Raw genomic sequence first — 16,074 nt, forward strand, 5'->3', positions numbered from 1 at the left:
TAGTAAAAACTTAAAAAATCTTCTATTAAAGAACCCAAAGAGCTAGAGCTTAGATATTTAGCATGAAACATCTTCTAATGAGTGTCTACCAAGTTTGTTCAAATAAAAGCCTTGAGGTCAAAATTGGCCCCGCCCCAAAAACTTAAAAAATCTTTTAAAGAACTCAAAGAGCTAGAGCTATGATATTTAGCATGAAACATGTTCTAATGGGTGTCTACCAAGTATGTTCAAATAAAAGCCCTGGGGTCAAAACTGGCCCCGCCCGGGGGGGTCATTGATTTTCCTTATATGTGTATAGCAAAAACTTAAAAATCTTCTTTGAAATAAACCGAAATAGCAAGAGTTTAGATATTAAGCATGAAAAATCTTTAAGTAAATATCTACAAAGTTTGTTCAAATAAAAGCTCGGGGGTCAAAACTGGCCTATATACAGGTGAGCGATCTCAGGGCCATCATGGCCCTCTTGTTCTTTTTAACATTTTTTATGTATCTCTCTGATCCCTTATGGAAGAAAAAAGTTTGATTTTAATTATATAATTATTTTAGGTATTTTTTTAGCTCACCTGTCACAAAGTGACAGGGTGAGCTTTTGTGATCGCTTTTCGTCCGGCGTCCGTCCGTCCGTCCGTAAACTTTTACTTTAAATGACATCTACTCATAAACCACTAAGCCAATTTCATCCAAACTTCACAGGAATGTTCCTTTGGTGGTCACCTTTAAAAATTGTTCAAAGAATTTAATTCCATGCAGAACTCTGGTTGCCATGGCAACCGAAAGAAAAAACTTTAAATATCTTCTTGTAAAAAACAATAAGAGCTAGAGCTTAGATATTTGGCATGAAACATCTTCTAGTGAGTGTCTACCAAGTTTGTTCAAATAAAAGCCCTGAGGTCAAAATTGGCCCCGCCCCGGGGGGTCATTGATTTTCCCTATATGCATATAGTAAAAACTTAAAAAATCTTCTTTTAAAGAACCCAAAGAGCTAGAGCTAAGATATTTAGCATGAAACATGTTCTAATGGGTGTCTACCAAGTTTGTTCAAATAAAAGCCCTGGGGTCAAAATTGGCCCCGCCCCGGGGGGTCATTGATTTTCCCTATATGCATATAGTAAAAACTTAAAAAATCTTCTTTTAAAGAAATCAAAGAGCTATGGCTAAGATATTGAGCATCAAACATGTTCTAATAGGTGTCTACCAAGTTTGTTCAAATAAAAGCCCTGGGGTCAAAATTGGCCCCACCCCAGGGGGTCATTGATTTTCCCTATATGCATATAGTAAAAACTTAAAAAATCTTCTTTTAAAGAACCAAAAGAGTTAGAGCTAAGATATTTAGCATGAAACATGTTCTAATAAGTGTCTACCAAGTTTGTTCAAATAAAAGCCCTGGGGTCAAAATTGGCCCCGCCCCAGGGGGTCATTGATTTTCCCTATATGCATATAGTAAAAACTTACAAAATCTTCTTTTAAAGAACTCAAAGAGCTAGAGCTAAGATATTTAGCATGAAACATGTTCTAATGGGTGTCTACCAAGTTTGTTCAAATAAAAGCCCTGGGGTCAAAATTGGCACCGCCCCGGGGGTCATTGATTTTCCTTATATGTGTATAGCAAAAACTTAAAAAATCTTCTTTGAAAAAACCCAAATAGCTAGAGTTAAGATATTAAGCATGAAACATCTTTTAGTGAGTGTCTACAAAGTTTGTTCAAATAAAAGACCTGGGGTCAAAATTGGCCCCGCCCTGGGGGTCATTGATTTTCTTTATATGTGTATAGCAAAAACTTAAAATCTTCTTTTAAAAAGCCCAATGAGCTAGAGCTTAGATGTTTAGCATGAAACATCTTCTTATGGGTGTCTACCAAGTTTGTGCAAATAAAAGCCCTTGGGTTAAATTGGCCCTGCAACGTTGGGGGGGGGGGGGTGGGGTTGGGGGGGGGGCTTATATACAGGTGAGCGACCTCAGGGCCATCATGGCCCTCTTGTTGGTTAAATAATGCCAAAATTTATAACAAATATGATACCAGATATTTTCAAAGTTCGATAAAATAAAAACTACACGGTAAAAGTATTTTATATTTCGCATGATCAATAATATACCTTTGAAAACATTTAGGCAAAGTTTGAAAACAGACCCTCATTTCGATAAATTTTAGGGATATTTTGAATAAGGCATTTTAGATAGGGAAATGGTAAAATTAGTGTTAAAAGTGGGTGGGGTAGGGTTACATTTTTATACATTTTAAGAATATTTTGTTTAGAACCAAACATTTTGGTTGTGTAATGTGTTACTTGAATGTTATTATTGAATGTTATTATTTGTTTCTTAACAATGAGCAATAGAAAAACATTTTTTATAATGATGATATTACAGATTATTTACAGTTTCCTCATTTCTGAAAATAAGCCCTTCAAATGGCAAGGTCTTAGTTCAGAAATATATCCATAACTCATAAACCACACGGTAAATTTTATTTAAATTTTGCATACAGGTGACCTTGAAGACATACAACTGTCCTATGTTGTCAATTTTACAGTTCTTTGTGGTGCCCATTACCCATGGTCTACCTTAATGAAAAATATCATTTGGTTTAAATATGGATTGCTACTGTTTAGAAAAACGCGAACCTCGTAGAGGAACTTCTTGTTCAAAGTGCCAATGTCAGCGACATGGATTAGGACTGCACACCATCTGCAGCATTTCCTTCCAAAGGACATCATCACTGTAGTGTTATAAATATCCCTTTGGTGGAATAACAACTGGTTATTTCACAGTTTTAAACAATGAAATAACCAATTTGATAATTTCACTGTTTTGAATCTAAGCCCGTTACATTGTTTTAGTGAAATACCAGCATGCACAGTACTGGGAACCAGCTTAATGACGTCATAAATGATGTCACGTTGTATTAGTATTTGGCGCGCTTTTGATTTTAGTACTAGGTTAAAAAGTCTTTTTAAACCTTTCTTTGCATGTTATAAAAAGAAAATTTGTTTAGTTTAGTGTAAGATTGAAATATATTTCACCTCGTGAACACCAAAAGTTCATATTTCAATAGTGGCTGCGCCACTTGTGAATTATACCTTTTTGTGCTCACTCGGTGAAATATATTCCGATCTTACACTGAACTAAACAAATATCCTCTATTTAAATGAAGTGTTTTCTTCACTCAGGTCTGGCGTTGTTTTATTTCCCTGTTAATGAAGTTCTTGTTTCACTCAGGTCTGGTATTTTTGCTGGCAACATACACCCTCAGTATACCACAGTTGGGCACACAGGATATTGGTAAAGCTTTAGAAGTAGTGTTTATTATTTTCCTGCCAAACTACGACCTAGGACTGGCCCTAATGGACATGTATACAAATGCAGGGTACAAGGACACTTGTGAAGGATATAACTATAAAACAGTGTGTGCTTATATCAAGGCTTTTGAACCTTACCGCCAGGATCCATGTTGCTTTCCAGGTATGTGAAACATATTTTTATCATATACCCATGCCGCTTTTGCTGGTATTGCATGTTTGTGCATATATTTTGACGTGACATCATTTTCATTATATAATGTAGTGTTAAGACATGTTAAATATTAGCGTTTACTATAGACGTGCCAATGAAAAATTTATTTTTTTTCACTTCAAAAGATTTCTGTTATATGATAAATAGAATATTAAATTTGTGTAAGTTCATTACTAAATTTATTGAACTTGTTGAATAAAATAATGTTATTCTCACCAGACGCTCGCATAATATAATTTTATTCAACTCGTTCAATATATTCAGTATTAAACTTACACTCGTTCTATATCCTCTGTATAGGCCTATTAAGCCCCTAACAAATGCTATCACTTTTATTTCACAAAATGTGTTTTGTTGTTGTCTTGTAACAATTTGCAAAATGTTAATCATTGGCCATAAAGATTAACCATCTTTTGTCTCCAAGGCTCGATTGCAATAAGTATAGTTATAGTGACTTAGTTTTTAACCTTTAATTTTTAGTTTCTACCTTTAATTGACAAATTTATAAACAAAACCAAAGACACAGTGAATAGGATTTTATGTTAACTAAAGATAAGTAATGATCACAGAAATTTAATGTTATTCACAAAAATAATGATTTCCCCTTTTTAAATTGTCTATTTAGGAGAAGAATTCTATAAGACTCGTCTTTTGTTGCAGCTAGTAGGCATAAGATTGTTTTGACGAATAAATGTTTATAACTCTGATTTTCCCGACAAAAATGTATAATTATCCATCTCCGTAACCGTAATGATGATGCATATCTATCAGAGTTTCAATGACTACATGTCAACTGACTAATTTCTTCTTTCAGATCACTGTCCATCAAATTTCTGCTTTGAATTCTTTGATAATTTCCTGGCCTGGGAGAAACCTGGCATTGGTCGGGAATGCTTGTTTATGTTATTACAAGGCGTGGTATACTTTATTATTGTTCTTCTAATTGAATTTGGCGTTTTCACCCGGCTCTCCAACATGCTTAGAAACCGGCAACCAGTTGCTGTCGGGTCACAGGTTGATATTAGAGGTCAGCAGGAAGATGGTGACGTTGCTGAGGAAAAACGTCGTATTAACGATACGCCTGTTGATCAGCTAATGAAGACAGATTCACTCATTTTGAAAGTAAGTCGGCAAACATAAATGAGCCGTGCCATGACAAAACCAACATAATGGGTTTGCGACCAGCATGGATCCAGACCTGCCTGCACATCTGCGCAGTCTGATCAGGATCCATGCTGTTTGCTATCAGTTTCTCTACTTGTTATGGGGTTTGTAAGCGAACAGCATGGCACCTGATCAGACTGCGCAGATATGCAGGCTGGTCTGGATCCATACTGGTCGCAAACCCATTATGTTGGTTTTGTCATGGCGCGGCTCAAATATAGTATGCTTAAATGTAATCCTTTAAACATTAACAGTATAATATCTCTGTTTGCATAGGTTTTCTTAAACAACAACAAAATGGAAACGTCTTTTAATACTAATGTCACAGTTTTTAGCTCGACTTTTTTTTTTTTAAAAAAAAGGAGAGGTATTGCTATAGTCGCGGCGGTGTTGCCGATGCCATTGCCGTCCGCAAACTTGTACCTGGATCATAACTTTTTAGCTCACCTGACCACGAAGTGGTCATGGTGAGGTATAGTGATGGGGCTATGTCCGTCGTTGTGCGTTGTGCGTCGTTCATCGTCAACAATTGGGTTGTTAACAGTCTAGCAGTCACAGTTTTGATTGGATCATCATCAAACTTTGTCAGAATAATTGTCTCAATGAAATACAGATCGAGTTCGAAGATGGGTTATCTCGGGTCAAAAACTAGGTCACAGGAGCTAAAAATAGAAAAAACTTGTTAACACTCTAGAGGCTGCAGTTTTCATCCAAATATTCTGGAAATTTGTCAGGAAGGTTGTTTTGATGATATCTAGGTCAAGTTTGAAGATGGGTCATCTCCGGTCAAAAACTAGGTCACAGGAGCTAAAAATAGAAAAAGCTTGTTAACACTCTAGTGGCTGCAGTTTTCATCCAAATATTCTGGAAATTTGTCAGGAAGGTTGTTTTGATGATATCTAGGTCAAGTTCGAAGATGGGTCATCTCCGGTCAAAAATTAGGTCACAGGAGCTAAAAATAGAAAAAGCTTGTTAACACTCTAGTGGCTGCAGTTTTCATCCAAATATTCTGTAAATTTGTCAGGAAGATTGTTTTGATGATATCTAGGTCAAGTTCGAAGATGGGTCATCTCCGGTCAAAAACTAGGTCACAGGAGCTAAAAATAGAAAAAGCTTGTTAACACTCTAGTGGCTGCAGTTTTCATCCAAACATTCTGGAAATTTGTCAGGAAGGTTGTTTTGATGATTTACAGGTCAAGTTCGAAGATGGGTTATCTCTGGTCAAAAACTAGGTCACAGGAGTTAAAAATAGAGAAAGCTTGTAAACACTAGTGGCTGCAGTATTTAGTCAAATATTCTGGAAATTTTTCAGGAAGGTTGTTTTGATGATTTCTGGGTCAAGTTCGAAGATGGGTCATCTTAGGTCAAAAAGTAGGTCACAGGAGCTAAAAATAGAAAAAGCTTGTTTATACTCTAGTGGCTGCAGTTTTGATTAAAATATTCTGGAAATTTGTCAGGAAGGTTGTTTTGATGATTTCTGGGTCAAGTGCAAAGATTGGTCATGTCCGGTCAAAAACTAGGTCACAGGATCTAAAAATAGAAAAATCTTTTTAACACGCTAGTGGCTGCAGTTTTGATTCAAATTTCCTGGAAATTGGTCAGGAAGGTTGTTTTGATGATTTCTAGGTCAAGTTTGAATATGGGTTGTGTCCGGTCAAAAATTAGATCACATTGCCCAAATATGGAAAAATCTTTATAACACACTAGAGGTCACATGTTTGACTCAGTTGTCATCAAACTTGGCCATGATGCTTGTTTAAGACATTGCTTGGATGCGGTTGTGTCAGGTGAGCGATCAAGGGCCATCATGGCCCTCTTGTTTATTTCTTGGTGTATTGTCTTCATACTTGGCCACAACAACCCTTGGGACAAGACCTTTCAGTAGACCACACTAACCTTGACCTTCATTCATAAATGACCTTGACCTTCAAGGTTAAAAGTCCAAGTTTTGCTTGTTCATGCTGTTATTGGCTGTAACTTTGTTATTTTTGAATGGATTGTCTTCAAACTTGAACATAATAATCTTCAAGGATATCCCTTAAAAATAACCGACAGACCTTGACCTTCACTCATAAATGACCTTGACTTTGAAGGTCAAATTATTGAAATTTTAATTTTTTTGGCTATTATTTGCTGTAACTTTGTTATTTTTGAATGGATTGTCTTCAAACTTGAACATAATAATCTTCAAGGATAACCCTTATAAATAACCAGACAGACCTTGACCTTCACTCATAAATGACCTTGACTATGAAGGTCAAATTATTGAAATTTTCATTTTTTTAGCTATTATTGGCTGTAACTTTGTTATTTTTGAATGGATTGTCTTCAAACTTGAACATAATAATCTTCAAGGATAAAACTTAAAAATAACCAGACAGACTTTGACCTTCACTCATTAATGACCTTGACCTTTTCATTGTTTTTGCTGTAAATGGCTGTAACTTTGCTATATTGAAGGGATCAACTTCATATTATAACAGAACATACTTAAGGACAAGACCTTGTCACCACCACATGTCACCACCACGTGACACCACCAGCACGTGACACCACCAGCACATGACTTGACCACGTGACTTGACCACGTGACACCACCACGTGACTCCACCACGTGACACCACCACATGACTCAACCACGTGACACCACCACGTGACACCACCACGTGACTCAACCACGTGACTCCACCACGTGACTCCACCACGTGACACCACCACTTGACTCCACCACGTGTCTCCACAACGTCTCACCTCCACGTGACTCCACCAAGTGACACCATGTGTATCTATTTTTAGAATTTTCTATTTATAGAATTGCATTTTTCTATTTATAGAATTGCGTGTTTCTATTTATATATATAATAGTATATTTATTTATACAAAATATATAGACAAAACTTATGTGACAAAATAGACCGATTAATTTTATAAAAAGGAAACGTTAAGATTTTGTTCAAACATTCCTTTGTTTGCTTTTAGAGAAAGTAAAAAGTCGAGCGTTGCCGCCGCCCGGCGGTGGCTCTTGTTAAGTTAAGTAACAAGTATACATAATCAAAGTACCTAGGGTGTTCCTTTATTGAGTGTTAAAGGTTGTTAACTTCTAACTTGCTCCTCACCTATGCAAGTTTGAATCCCGACAGGCATTTTGTATTCTTTCATGTGAGGAAGCTATCCAGTTAGTTGTTCTCGTTTAGCCAAGTTAGAAAGGGCTGAATAAGAAACAATGCACTTACATTGAAATTCATTCATTGAGAAGATATTGGCAAGCATTTAAAGTTCAATTTTTTTTTTCTTTTTCAGAATGTAAATAAAATATATCGATCAGGGTTCCAGGCAGTTAAGGGTGTATCATGTGGTATTCCAGCAAATGAATGTTTTGGTTTGTTAGGACAGAATGGAGCGGGTAAAACAACCACGTTTAAAATGATGACTGGAGATGAATCTCTAACCACTGGCAATGCATACCTCAATAGATTTTCAGTGAAAGGAGACATCAAGCAGGTATTTTGTTGATTTTTAGAATTAATCCTTACCTCGCTTAAGTTCTTAAATGAAGGGGAATCCATGGTTGGGGTTGTTTGACTTCAAACCACTAGCCCTTCACCATTGTGGTTTTGAATCAATCCAGAGACTTTCTATTTTTTGCATGTGAGAAAGCTATCTAGCTGGTTTACGATACACCTGTGGTCTTCCACCACCAGTTAAGCTGGAAAGTTCATAAATGGACTTTAAATCTGGAAAAACTTATTCATCATTTTGGGGAAAAGTTCAATATATATATATGATCATGATCAGACAGCATAGAAGAACTAATAAACAATTTCAAAATGTGACCTTAATACAATTAATTTATGACAGTTTCATGAGGTTTATGGCCACCATAACAGTTTTAGATATCTTTACTCAAAACAACTGTAAAGTTAAATGACAATTGTATTCATATTTATGATTTATGTATGTGAAATTTTACTTTGAAATGTGTATCAGTTAAACATAAGTAAAAGTTACATGCAATTTTAAGCTCACCTGTAACAAAGTGACATGGTGAGCTTTTGTGATCGCTTTTCATCCGGCGTCTGTCAGTACAAACCCAGAGGTACTTGTGTGACTTGGAGAACAATGGGTAACATTAATTCTCTTTGATCCTATTCATTCCGTTTTTACTTGTGTGTCTTTTTTAAGCCTTGTGTGACTAAAAATGGCTAAAAAGATAAAAGGAAAAGTCATATGAGTACCATTTCGAGGTACGTCCGTCTGTAAACTTTTACTTTAAATGACATCTCCTCATAAACCGCTAAGCCAATTTCATCCAAACTCCACAGAAATGTTCCTTTGGTAGTCAATTTTAAAAATTGTTCAAAGAATTTAATTCCAAGCAGAACTCTGGTTGCCATGGCAACCAAAAAAAACCCTTAAAATATCTTCTTTCAGAAAAATGTAAGAGCTAGAGCTTAAATATTTGGCATGAAACATCATCTAGTCAGAGTCTATCAAGTTTGTTCAAATAAATGCTCTGGAGTCAAAATTGGCCCCGCCTGGGAAGTCATTGATTTTCCTTATTTGTATATAGTAAAAACTTTTAAAATCTTCTTTTAAATACCCCAAAGAGCTAGAGCTAAGATATTTAGCATGAAACATCTTCTAATGGGTGTGTACCAAGTTTGTTCAAATAAGGGCCCTTGGGTTAAAATTTGCCCTGCCTCAGGGGTCATTGATTTTCCTTATATGTATATAGTAAAAAAGCTAGAGTTTAGGGACTAAGCATGAAATATCTTGTAGTTAGTGTCTACCAAGTTTGTTTAAATAAAATCCCTGGGGTCAAAATTGGCCCCTCCGAGGGGATGTCATTGTTTTTCCCTATATGTATGTTGTAAAACTTTAAAACTCTTCTTATATAACCCCCAAAGAGCTAGAGCTTTGATAATTTATCATGAAACATCTTCTAATGGGTGTCTACCAAGTTTGTTCAAATAAAAGCCCCTGGTTTAAAATTGGCCTGGGCCCAGGGGCCTATATACAGGTGAGCGCTTTCAGGGCCATCTTGGCCCTCTTGTTTCACTGATACAAACATTTGTGGAAGTGTATTGACTGCAAAAAAGCTAGAAAAAAAACGCGAAATAACTTCTAGGAATACAGGTCATAACTTATATTTGATTTGATTTTTAATATACAGGTACAGCAGAATCTTGGATATTGTCCACAGTTTGATGCATTAATTGATCAGATGACTGGTACAGAGACGTTGTATATGTATGCTCGCCTTAGAGGTATATCCGAGGATCAGATTCAACAAATCGTGGATCAAGTTATAGACATCCTCATGTTGCGGAAACATGCCGACAAGCAAGCAGGCTTCTATAGGTAAGATTAAAATGGAATAATAGCTTATGATGTTGTTAGTCATAGTTTATTAATTGAATAATAACTTATGATGTTCTTAGTAATAGATTATGAATATTTTTACGTGTCAAGGATTGTTTAACACAAGTTAGAAAAACTGTTTATTTTTCTGCGAATTTTATTGATTGATTGATTGATGTATTTGTTCGTAGGTGAAAACTATCAATGTTAATCTTAATATCATAACATGTTTTTTATACTTTAAATTCAGTGGTGGTAATAAGAGAAAATTGAGCACAGCCATCGCTTTGATTGGTGATCCACCATTTATTTTCCTGGACGAGCCAACCACCGGAATGGATCCCGGAGCACGTAGACAGTTGTGGAACGTTCTGTCAGATGTCAGAGCTAGTGGCCGAACACTTGTCCTTACTTCACACAGGTATGTTGTATATTCATTGATTCTTTATAACATAATATAATTCTTGAATGATTGTTCAAAGATAATATTAGGAGGCTAGTATTGAAATGATCTTGTCTGTCTGTCTGTCTGTCTGGGTTTGTTTTTTTTAGATGCTTATCTTACAATGGGTTTGTTCAATTTTCTTAAAACTTCATTTTCTTTACTATAAGAGATATATTTGCCTGGTGTTGCTTAATTTTGTGGGCTTTGTGACAATAAGTCATTATAATTGCATTGTCTTTATTTTCTGATTTACTTTATATACAAAGAAGCTTCAATAGAATGATTTGTATGACATGGCGGGCATACAATTCAACAAATTTACATCTTGTTGATTACTTTCGGTTTCATACAATAAAATACAGGGTTGATAAGTGTATGAAGAAGCATTTAATGCAGTTTTTGAAATATATTCAAGTATTCTCAGAGATGTTCATTTTATAAACTCATACAAAATATTTAATTTGATTTGTTTCGCAAGTAAAATTTTAATGTATTTATTTCACTGTTAAGCCAATCTAAATAAGTTAAAAAAAAATTTAAAAAATCAAACATAAAAAAAAAAATGTATTAAGAATTGTGTAAATATTCCCAGCCAATCTGACGGAAATTTGTGGTGTGGTAATGTTGAGATTCCTACATTTTATTGTAGCATGGAAGAATGTGATGCCTTATGTACCAGGATAGTTATCATGGTCAACGGAAGATTTGTTTGTCTAGGTAGTCCCCAGCACTTAAAAAACAAGTTTGGTCATGGTTACACATTGTTTTGCCGCATGGGTTTGAATGAAGCAGGCTTTGTGTCTGGTAGTCAGGGACTTATAGACTTCTTGAAGCTGACGTTCCCAGACTTGGAGGTCTTTGATGACAACCAAGGGTATATCCATTTCCGTATACCAGATGATAACGCAAAACTTGGTCAAATCTTCGGTGTGATGGAGAGAGCAAAAGATCAATTTTGTGTAGATGATTACTCTGTGCACCAAACAACGCTTGAACAAATTTTCCTCGCGTTTACACAAAACCAGGTTCCACCGGCCGAGTCGAAGAAGGGTTGTTGTTCCGGAGGGTGTCTTTGTTTTGGTCGATAAAAATTAATCTATATGAATAGTAAGATCAAATTATAGACTTTTTTTTTTTAAAACAGAAGTGTGAATGAGATTAATGACAAAGCAAAAAGTCTATTGATAACAGAGGAATAGTAATATTGTTTTGTCTGGTGCATTATTACATATTGTGAATTCACTTAATTTTGTGGGTTTTCTCACAAAGAACATTTTCATGGGTTCTTAAATTTGCAAAAAATAATCTTAACAGCAGACGAAATGAAATTTTGTTGGATCTTAAATTTGTGGATTGATCTATACACAAAAAACCATGAAAATAAGTTCCCCACGAAAAATAATGATTTTGCAGTACTTGAATGTCAATGTAACATTGGCAGTTTCCTGGTAAATATGTGTTTTGTCTCATTGTGTGAAGTTGGTATGCCTATAACTGTAGAGTTCTTGTAATGTTTTGGATATTGTTTTTCAAATACAATCTTTTTCTGTCATACATTTTTTTCCAGATTTTGCCTGTTAAGAATTTCTTTAAAGTGACCTTAATATAGGTGAATTCTGATTGAAGAGAAAAATCTGTACCTTAAAGGGGGAAAAAGAACAACAAATAATCTTAGAAACTGATACAAAACTTTCCTTACTATTTTAAACTGGTATGAAGTATGAATGGTATTAGAAATTAGGATTCATTTCCAGAGCAGTGCAATTTTATTCCCTGAATTTTACAACAAACAGCATAATAAATTTACTGTTGTGTGCACCATGTTAGTATAAATTTTGATACTGAAATTTCTTAAACTATTGATTAAATGTTCTAAATTCTAGAGAAGACCAGGATTTTAGTGTGAAAGTTTAGTCAGATAAGGGTTAAAACTGCAGTGGTGCTTTTAATGCAGGTAATTGACTGATAATTTTTGTCTGTGACCGACTTTGATTTATTTTATTCTATCATGACAATGTTGACCATGTTTCTCATGTACATAAAAATTATAGATTTTTTTGGTATTCTACTTACATTTCATTTTGAATGAGTTATTTTCTGTTTCTTTTGTGTTTACATTCCAAACTTTGCTGTGATTTTAAGTATCACTGTTTGACAATCTTTTAAGTTTACTCTGGTATAAACATACAGTTGTAATCATGTTTTACTTTAAAGTGTGTGAGGCTATATATTTGTTCCTGTAGTTAACAAAATTATCATTTGAGTTTTGAAAGTAATATAATCAAACATGTTAAGAGACAAAAAGTGGCCATTCTTTATTTGGTGTTACTCCATTCTATTCAGTTCTATAAAATCAATAAATGGTTGTTGAAAAATGGTCTTTATTCACATGGTTATCTTAATTCAGAAGCTGAATGACTAAATTTTGGCATTTTGGTTTGAAATTTTTATTTAGAAAGGATCCATGCAATTTGTTAATTATTTTTTAACTGTCACAAACTTACAGGCCATTTGAAACTTGTCTATAAAATTTGACTTGCAAATGTTTGACAAAGATTTCATTTATCAGTATCTCATGTATATATTAAATGTCTTTAATGTATATGCTTACATAGTAATGCTTTATTTCAATTGTATGTATATATGATTACAATATGACTGCCTTTTGTTTTTGTATTTTCATTTGTGCAGATTATACATTTAGCTATTTTTGGAAGTGAACTTTGTACATGTATTTTTATAAATATGATTTTAGATGATAAGCTGAGATATTATTTTTTTAATTGCTTTGCTAACATATGACAGTGTGACAGTGCCGCGCTTGAGACAGGAAGACAAGACGACAGCGTGACAACGTGCCGTTTGGCGCCTTGTCGTGTTGTCACTAGGGACAGAACAAGACAAAAGTCCGACAACGCGCCATTTGGGCTGTGTTGTGTTGTTACTAGTGCCAACTAGACGCACAAAAGCATACCAAATCAGCATCCATAGTTTTGAATGATTGTGATTCTTGAAGCTTTAATGGTAATGTTTGTTTGTATAAGATGGGAAAAACCAACATTTGCAGAGTTCCGAATATATCATCTGTTCAACTATCCACTTGTGATAATCATGTCCCATGCATACCATATTTGTTGTTTTTACCAGGTTTTTTGTTGTTGTTTTTTTTTGTGTTTTTTTTAAAGTTAGTAAGTCATAATATTAGGAAAATATGAATTCCAATTTTAAGGTCCTACATTATCTTGATATGTCCAGCCTAGTATTCAATGTTTACCAAAAGTGATCATATGCATAATAAACTGTTACGAAATCCAAGTATGTCTGAGTACGTCTTTCACAGCATTCTTGAAAAAATATTTAAATGAAGAATTAAAAAATATGCCTGCCTTATTTGGTTCTTGAACTAGACCTTTACCTGTTTATAAAAGTGTGACATGATTTGATAGATTGAAAAGATAAACATTTACATATATTTGCAATATTTAATGCATAATTTTTAATCAAGTTTGCTAATCAGTAATGTGTTTTTGATCCTGATCCCCCTGAATTTCTTTAATGGACTTGTCCAGTTTCTATTTTTGGAACTGTGCATTATCAAATGTAGGGATGTCAAGATTAAATTTGAAGTTAATTTACCTGCAGTATAGTGATTGGTCACCCTGCATGGATTTCCAGAATGACCTGCTGCTATACAGAGGGTGTCTGTGGCGGGGTTGCCTCAAATCACTTGCCCCTCAGCGCTGTGGGTTCGAATCCTGACAGGGATTTTCTCATGTGTGGAAGCTATTTTGCTAGCTTACGGAATGTCAGTGGTTCTACACAGGTGTCCGTTTGTGCGGAAGTGCACCTGATATGGCTTTGAACATGTGCATATTTATATTTTTTTATTTATTTGTTTTTCTAAATGTTTTTACTAATAAACACCTTACTTTTATGAATTTGAGATAAACAGATAGGCCTAGTTATTATATTAGTATATGTTAATTGTACAAAGAATTTAAAGTTAAATTAACATCAGTTATAAGCCGGTGACAATACAATTTATACATGTACATACTAACTTATTATTACACCTTCTACTCATTCTAAGCAGTGAAATATACTCAAGTATAGTTAATAATTATATACATGCACTAAAATGGCAACCGTTTACACTAATTGTAAAGGCTTGGTTACTGTAATGAATATTTTTGATATAAAATGATGGTTTAAGCAATAGAAAATTACTTAACCCCTATTTATGAATTTGCAAGTGAATTTGTGAACCTGGATGATAGATATTGGCATGCAATGATATATTGTAGGTTATTGACCTAGTAACATTACTCTTAAATAGATTATTTACTAAATTATTACCCTCTTAATGACTTTTGTTTTAACCATCAAGAAGTAAGAATGATCGAGGCTACTGTCCTGTTACACAGATATAACTGTTATAACGCCTTTTTTAAAATGAAAATTAATTGAGGTCAAATGTTAAAAGAAAAGTGAAGAATTAAGAACCAGGTAAAATTTTCAATACCTGCTTTTTTATTTAAAGTTAAGACATTTGTCAATATCAGAACTTATTTCAGAAGTATATTTGTAGTGGAAAATTTGTTGCTTTTTTATTTATGAAAATAAAGCAAAAGGGACAAGCCGCGTGCCATACCTGTTAGATACCTATTAATTAGTTAATGGAATATTTTATATCATCATTTTTAATGTACGCCCATAACAAGGAGACACCAGAAAGTACATGTAATATCAGTTTTTTTTATTGCCTTTATTTAAGAATTCTAACATGACTCATATCACAATACATATTAAAGAAGAAAATAATCAGTGTTAAACTGCCAATAAACGCTGGTTGTGAAAAACATGTGTATGTGGCTGTTATGTTCTCCCTCCCTCCAATAAGATTGTTAAACAGCAACAATAATAACACATCTTTATTTATACTTTTTATGTTATAATTATGTTTTCTTTTCATGTAATGCTAAAATAACATCTTACATACTGCAGTAATTTTTTCTTTATGTATAGTGACAAAATCAAGAGTCATGTTAGAATGTGTGTAAGCATTTCAAAAAAAAAAATTCTTTGAAATCCATTGAGTTAAAGTTCTTTTGTTAAATACAGAAGCCTGAAGGCATGTTTTATTATGTAGTTGGTGAGGGTGGGGGCTGGTAGAATTTGGCTAGTTTACTTTCAATTCAATTGTTACTGTTGTTTTGATTTGTGGGACAAAGCTACTGTCTATTGCTCTTGTTAACTATGCCATCAAATTCATATAATGAATCATATAAATGTTTAACATATCTTATAGCTTTGTGATATATGGTTTATAAATTGTTCTACACTTGTTTCATATTTAAAAACTTTTAAATGTTTTATACTCCCACAATTCTTACATTTAATATTTATTGTTAGTTTTATTGTTGAATAAACTGGATAAAAAGTATAACTGTATTGTTCAGTATTATTCTACCCTAAAGTTGTCTGTATAATTTGATGCTGACAAGCTTTTGTTGACAATCATAGTAAAAAATGAAGCAATAGGAACTGTTTTATGACTTTTTGAATAGCGTAATTTGCATCGGGTTAAATACAAT

At 34.1% G+C, this 16,074-nt stretch overlaps 1 protein-coding gene across 5 annotated transcripts in view; it reads left to right on the forward strand.

Annotated features, from left to right (window-relative positions):
* LOC132729113 (phospholipid-transporting ATPase ABCA3-like) overlaps positions 1-15,926 on the forward strand; it is a 64,147-nt gene extending 48,221 nt beyond the window's left edge. For 4 of the 5 annotated variants that reach the window (XM_060714854.1, XM_060714853.1, XM_060714856.1 and 1 more), the window contains 6 exons: positions 3,217-3,459; positions 4,325-4,632; positions 7,975-8,175; positions 9,848-10,035; positions 10,286-10,456; positions 11,130-15,926. In XM_060714854.1, coding sequence (XP_060570837.1) covers positions 3,217-3,459; positions 4,325-4,632; positions 7,975-8,175; positions 9,848-10,035; positions 10,286-10,456; positions 11,130-11,568 — 1,550 coding nt within the window. In that variant the 3' untranslated portion in view covers positions 11,569-15,926. The remainder of the gene's footprint in view (positions 1-3,216; positions 3,460-4,324; positions 4,633-7,974; positions 8,176-9,847; positions 10,036-10,285; positions 10,457-11,129) is intronic. The other variant, XR_009625570.1, reaches the window with a different exon arrangement.
* Positions 15,927-16,074: the final 148 nt, after the last annotated feature.

This window comes from Ruditapes philippinarum, unplaced genomic scaffold, assembly GCF_026571515.1.
Source record: "Ruditapes philippinarum isolate M1 unplaced genomic scaffold, ASM2657151v2 ctg1365_1_1_1_1, whole genome shotgun sequence".
NCBI classification, from domain to species: Eukaryota; Metazoa; Mollusca; class Bivalvia; order Venerida; family Veneridae; genus Ruditapes; species Ruditapes philippinarum.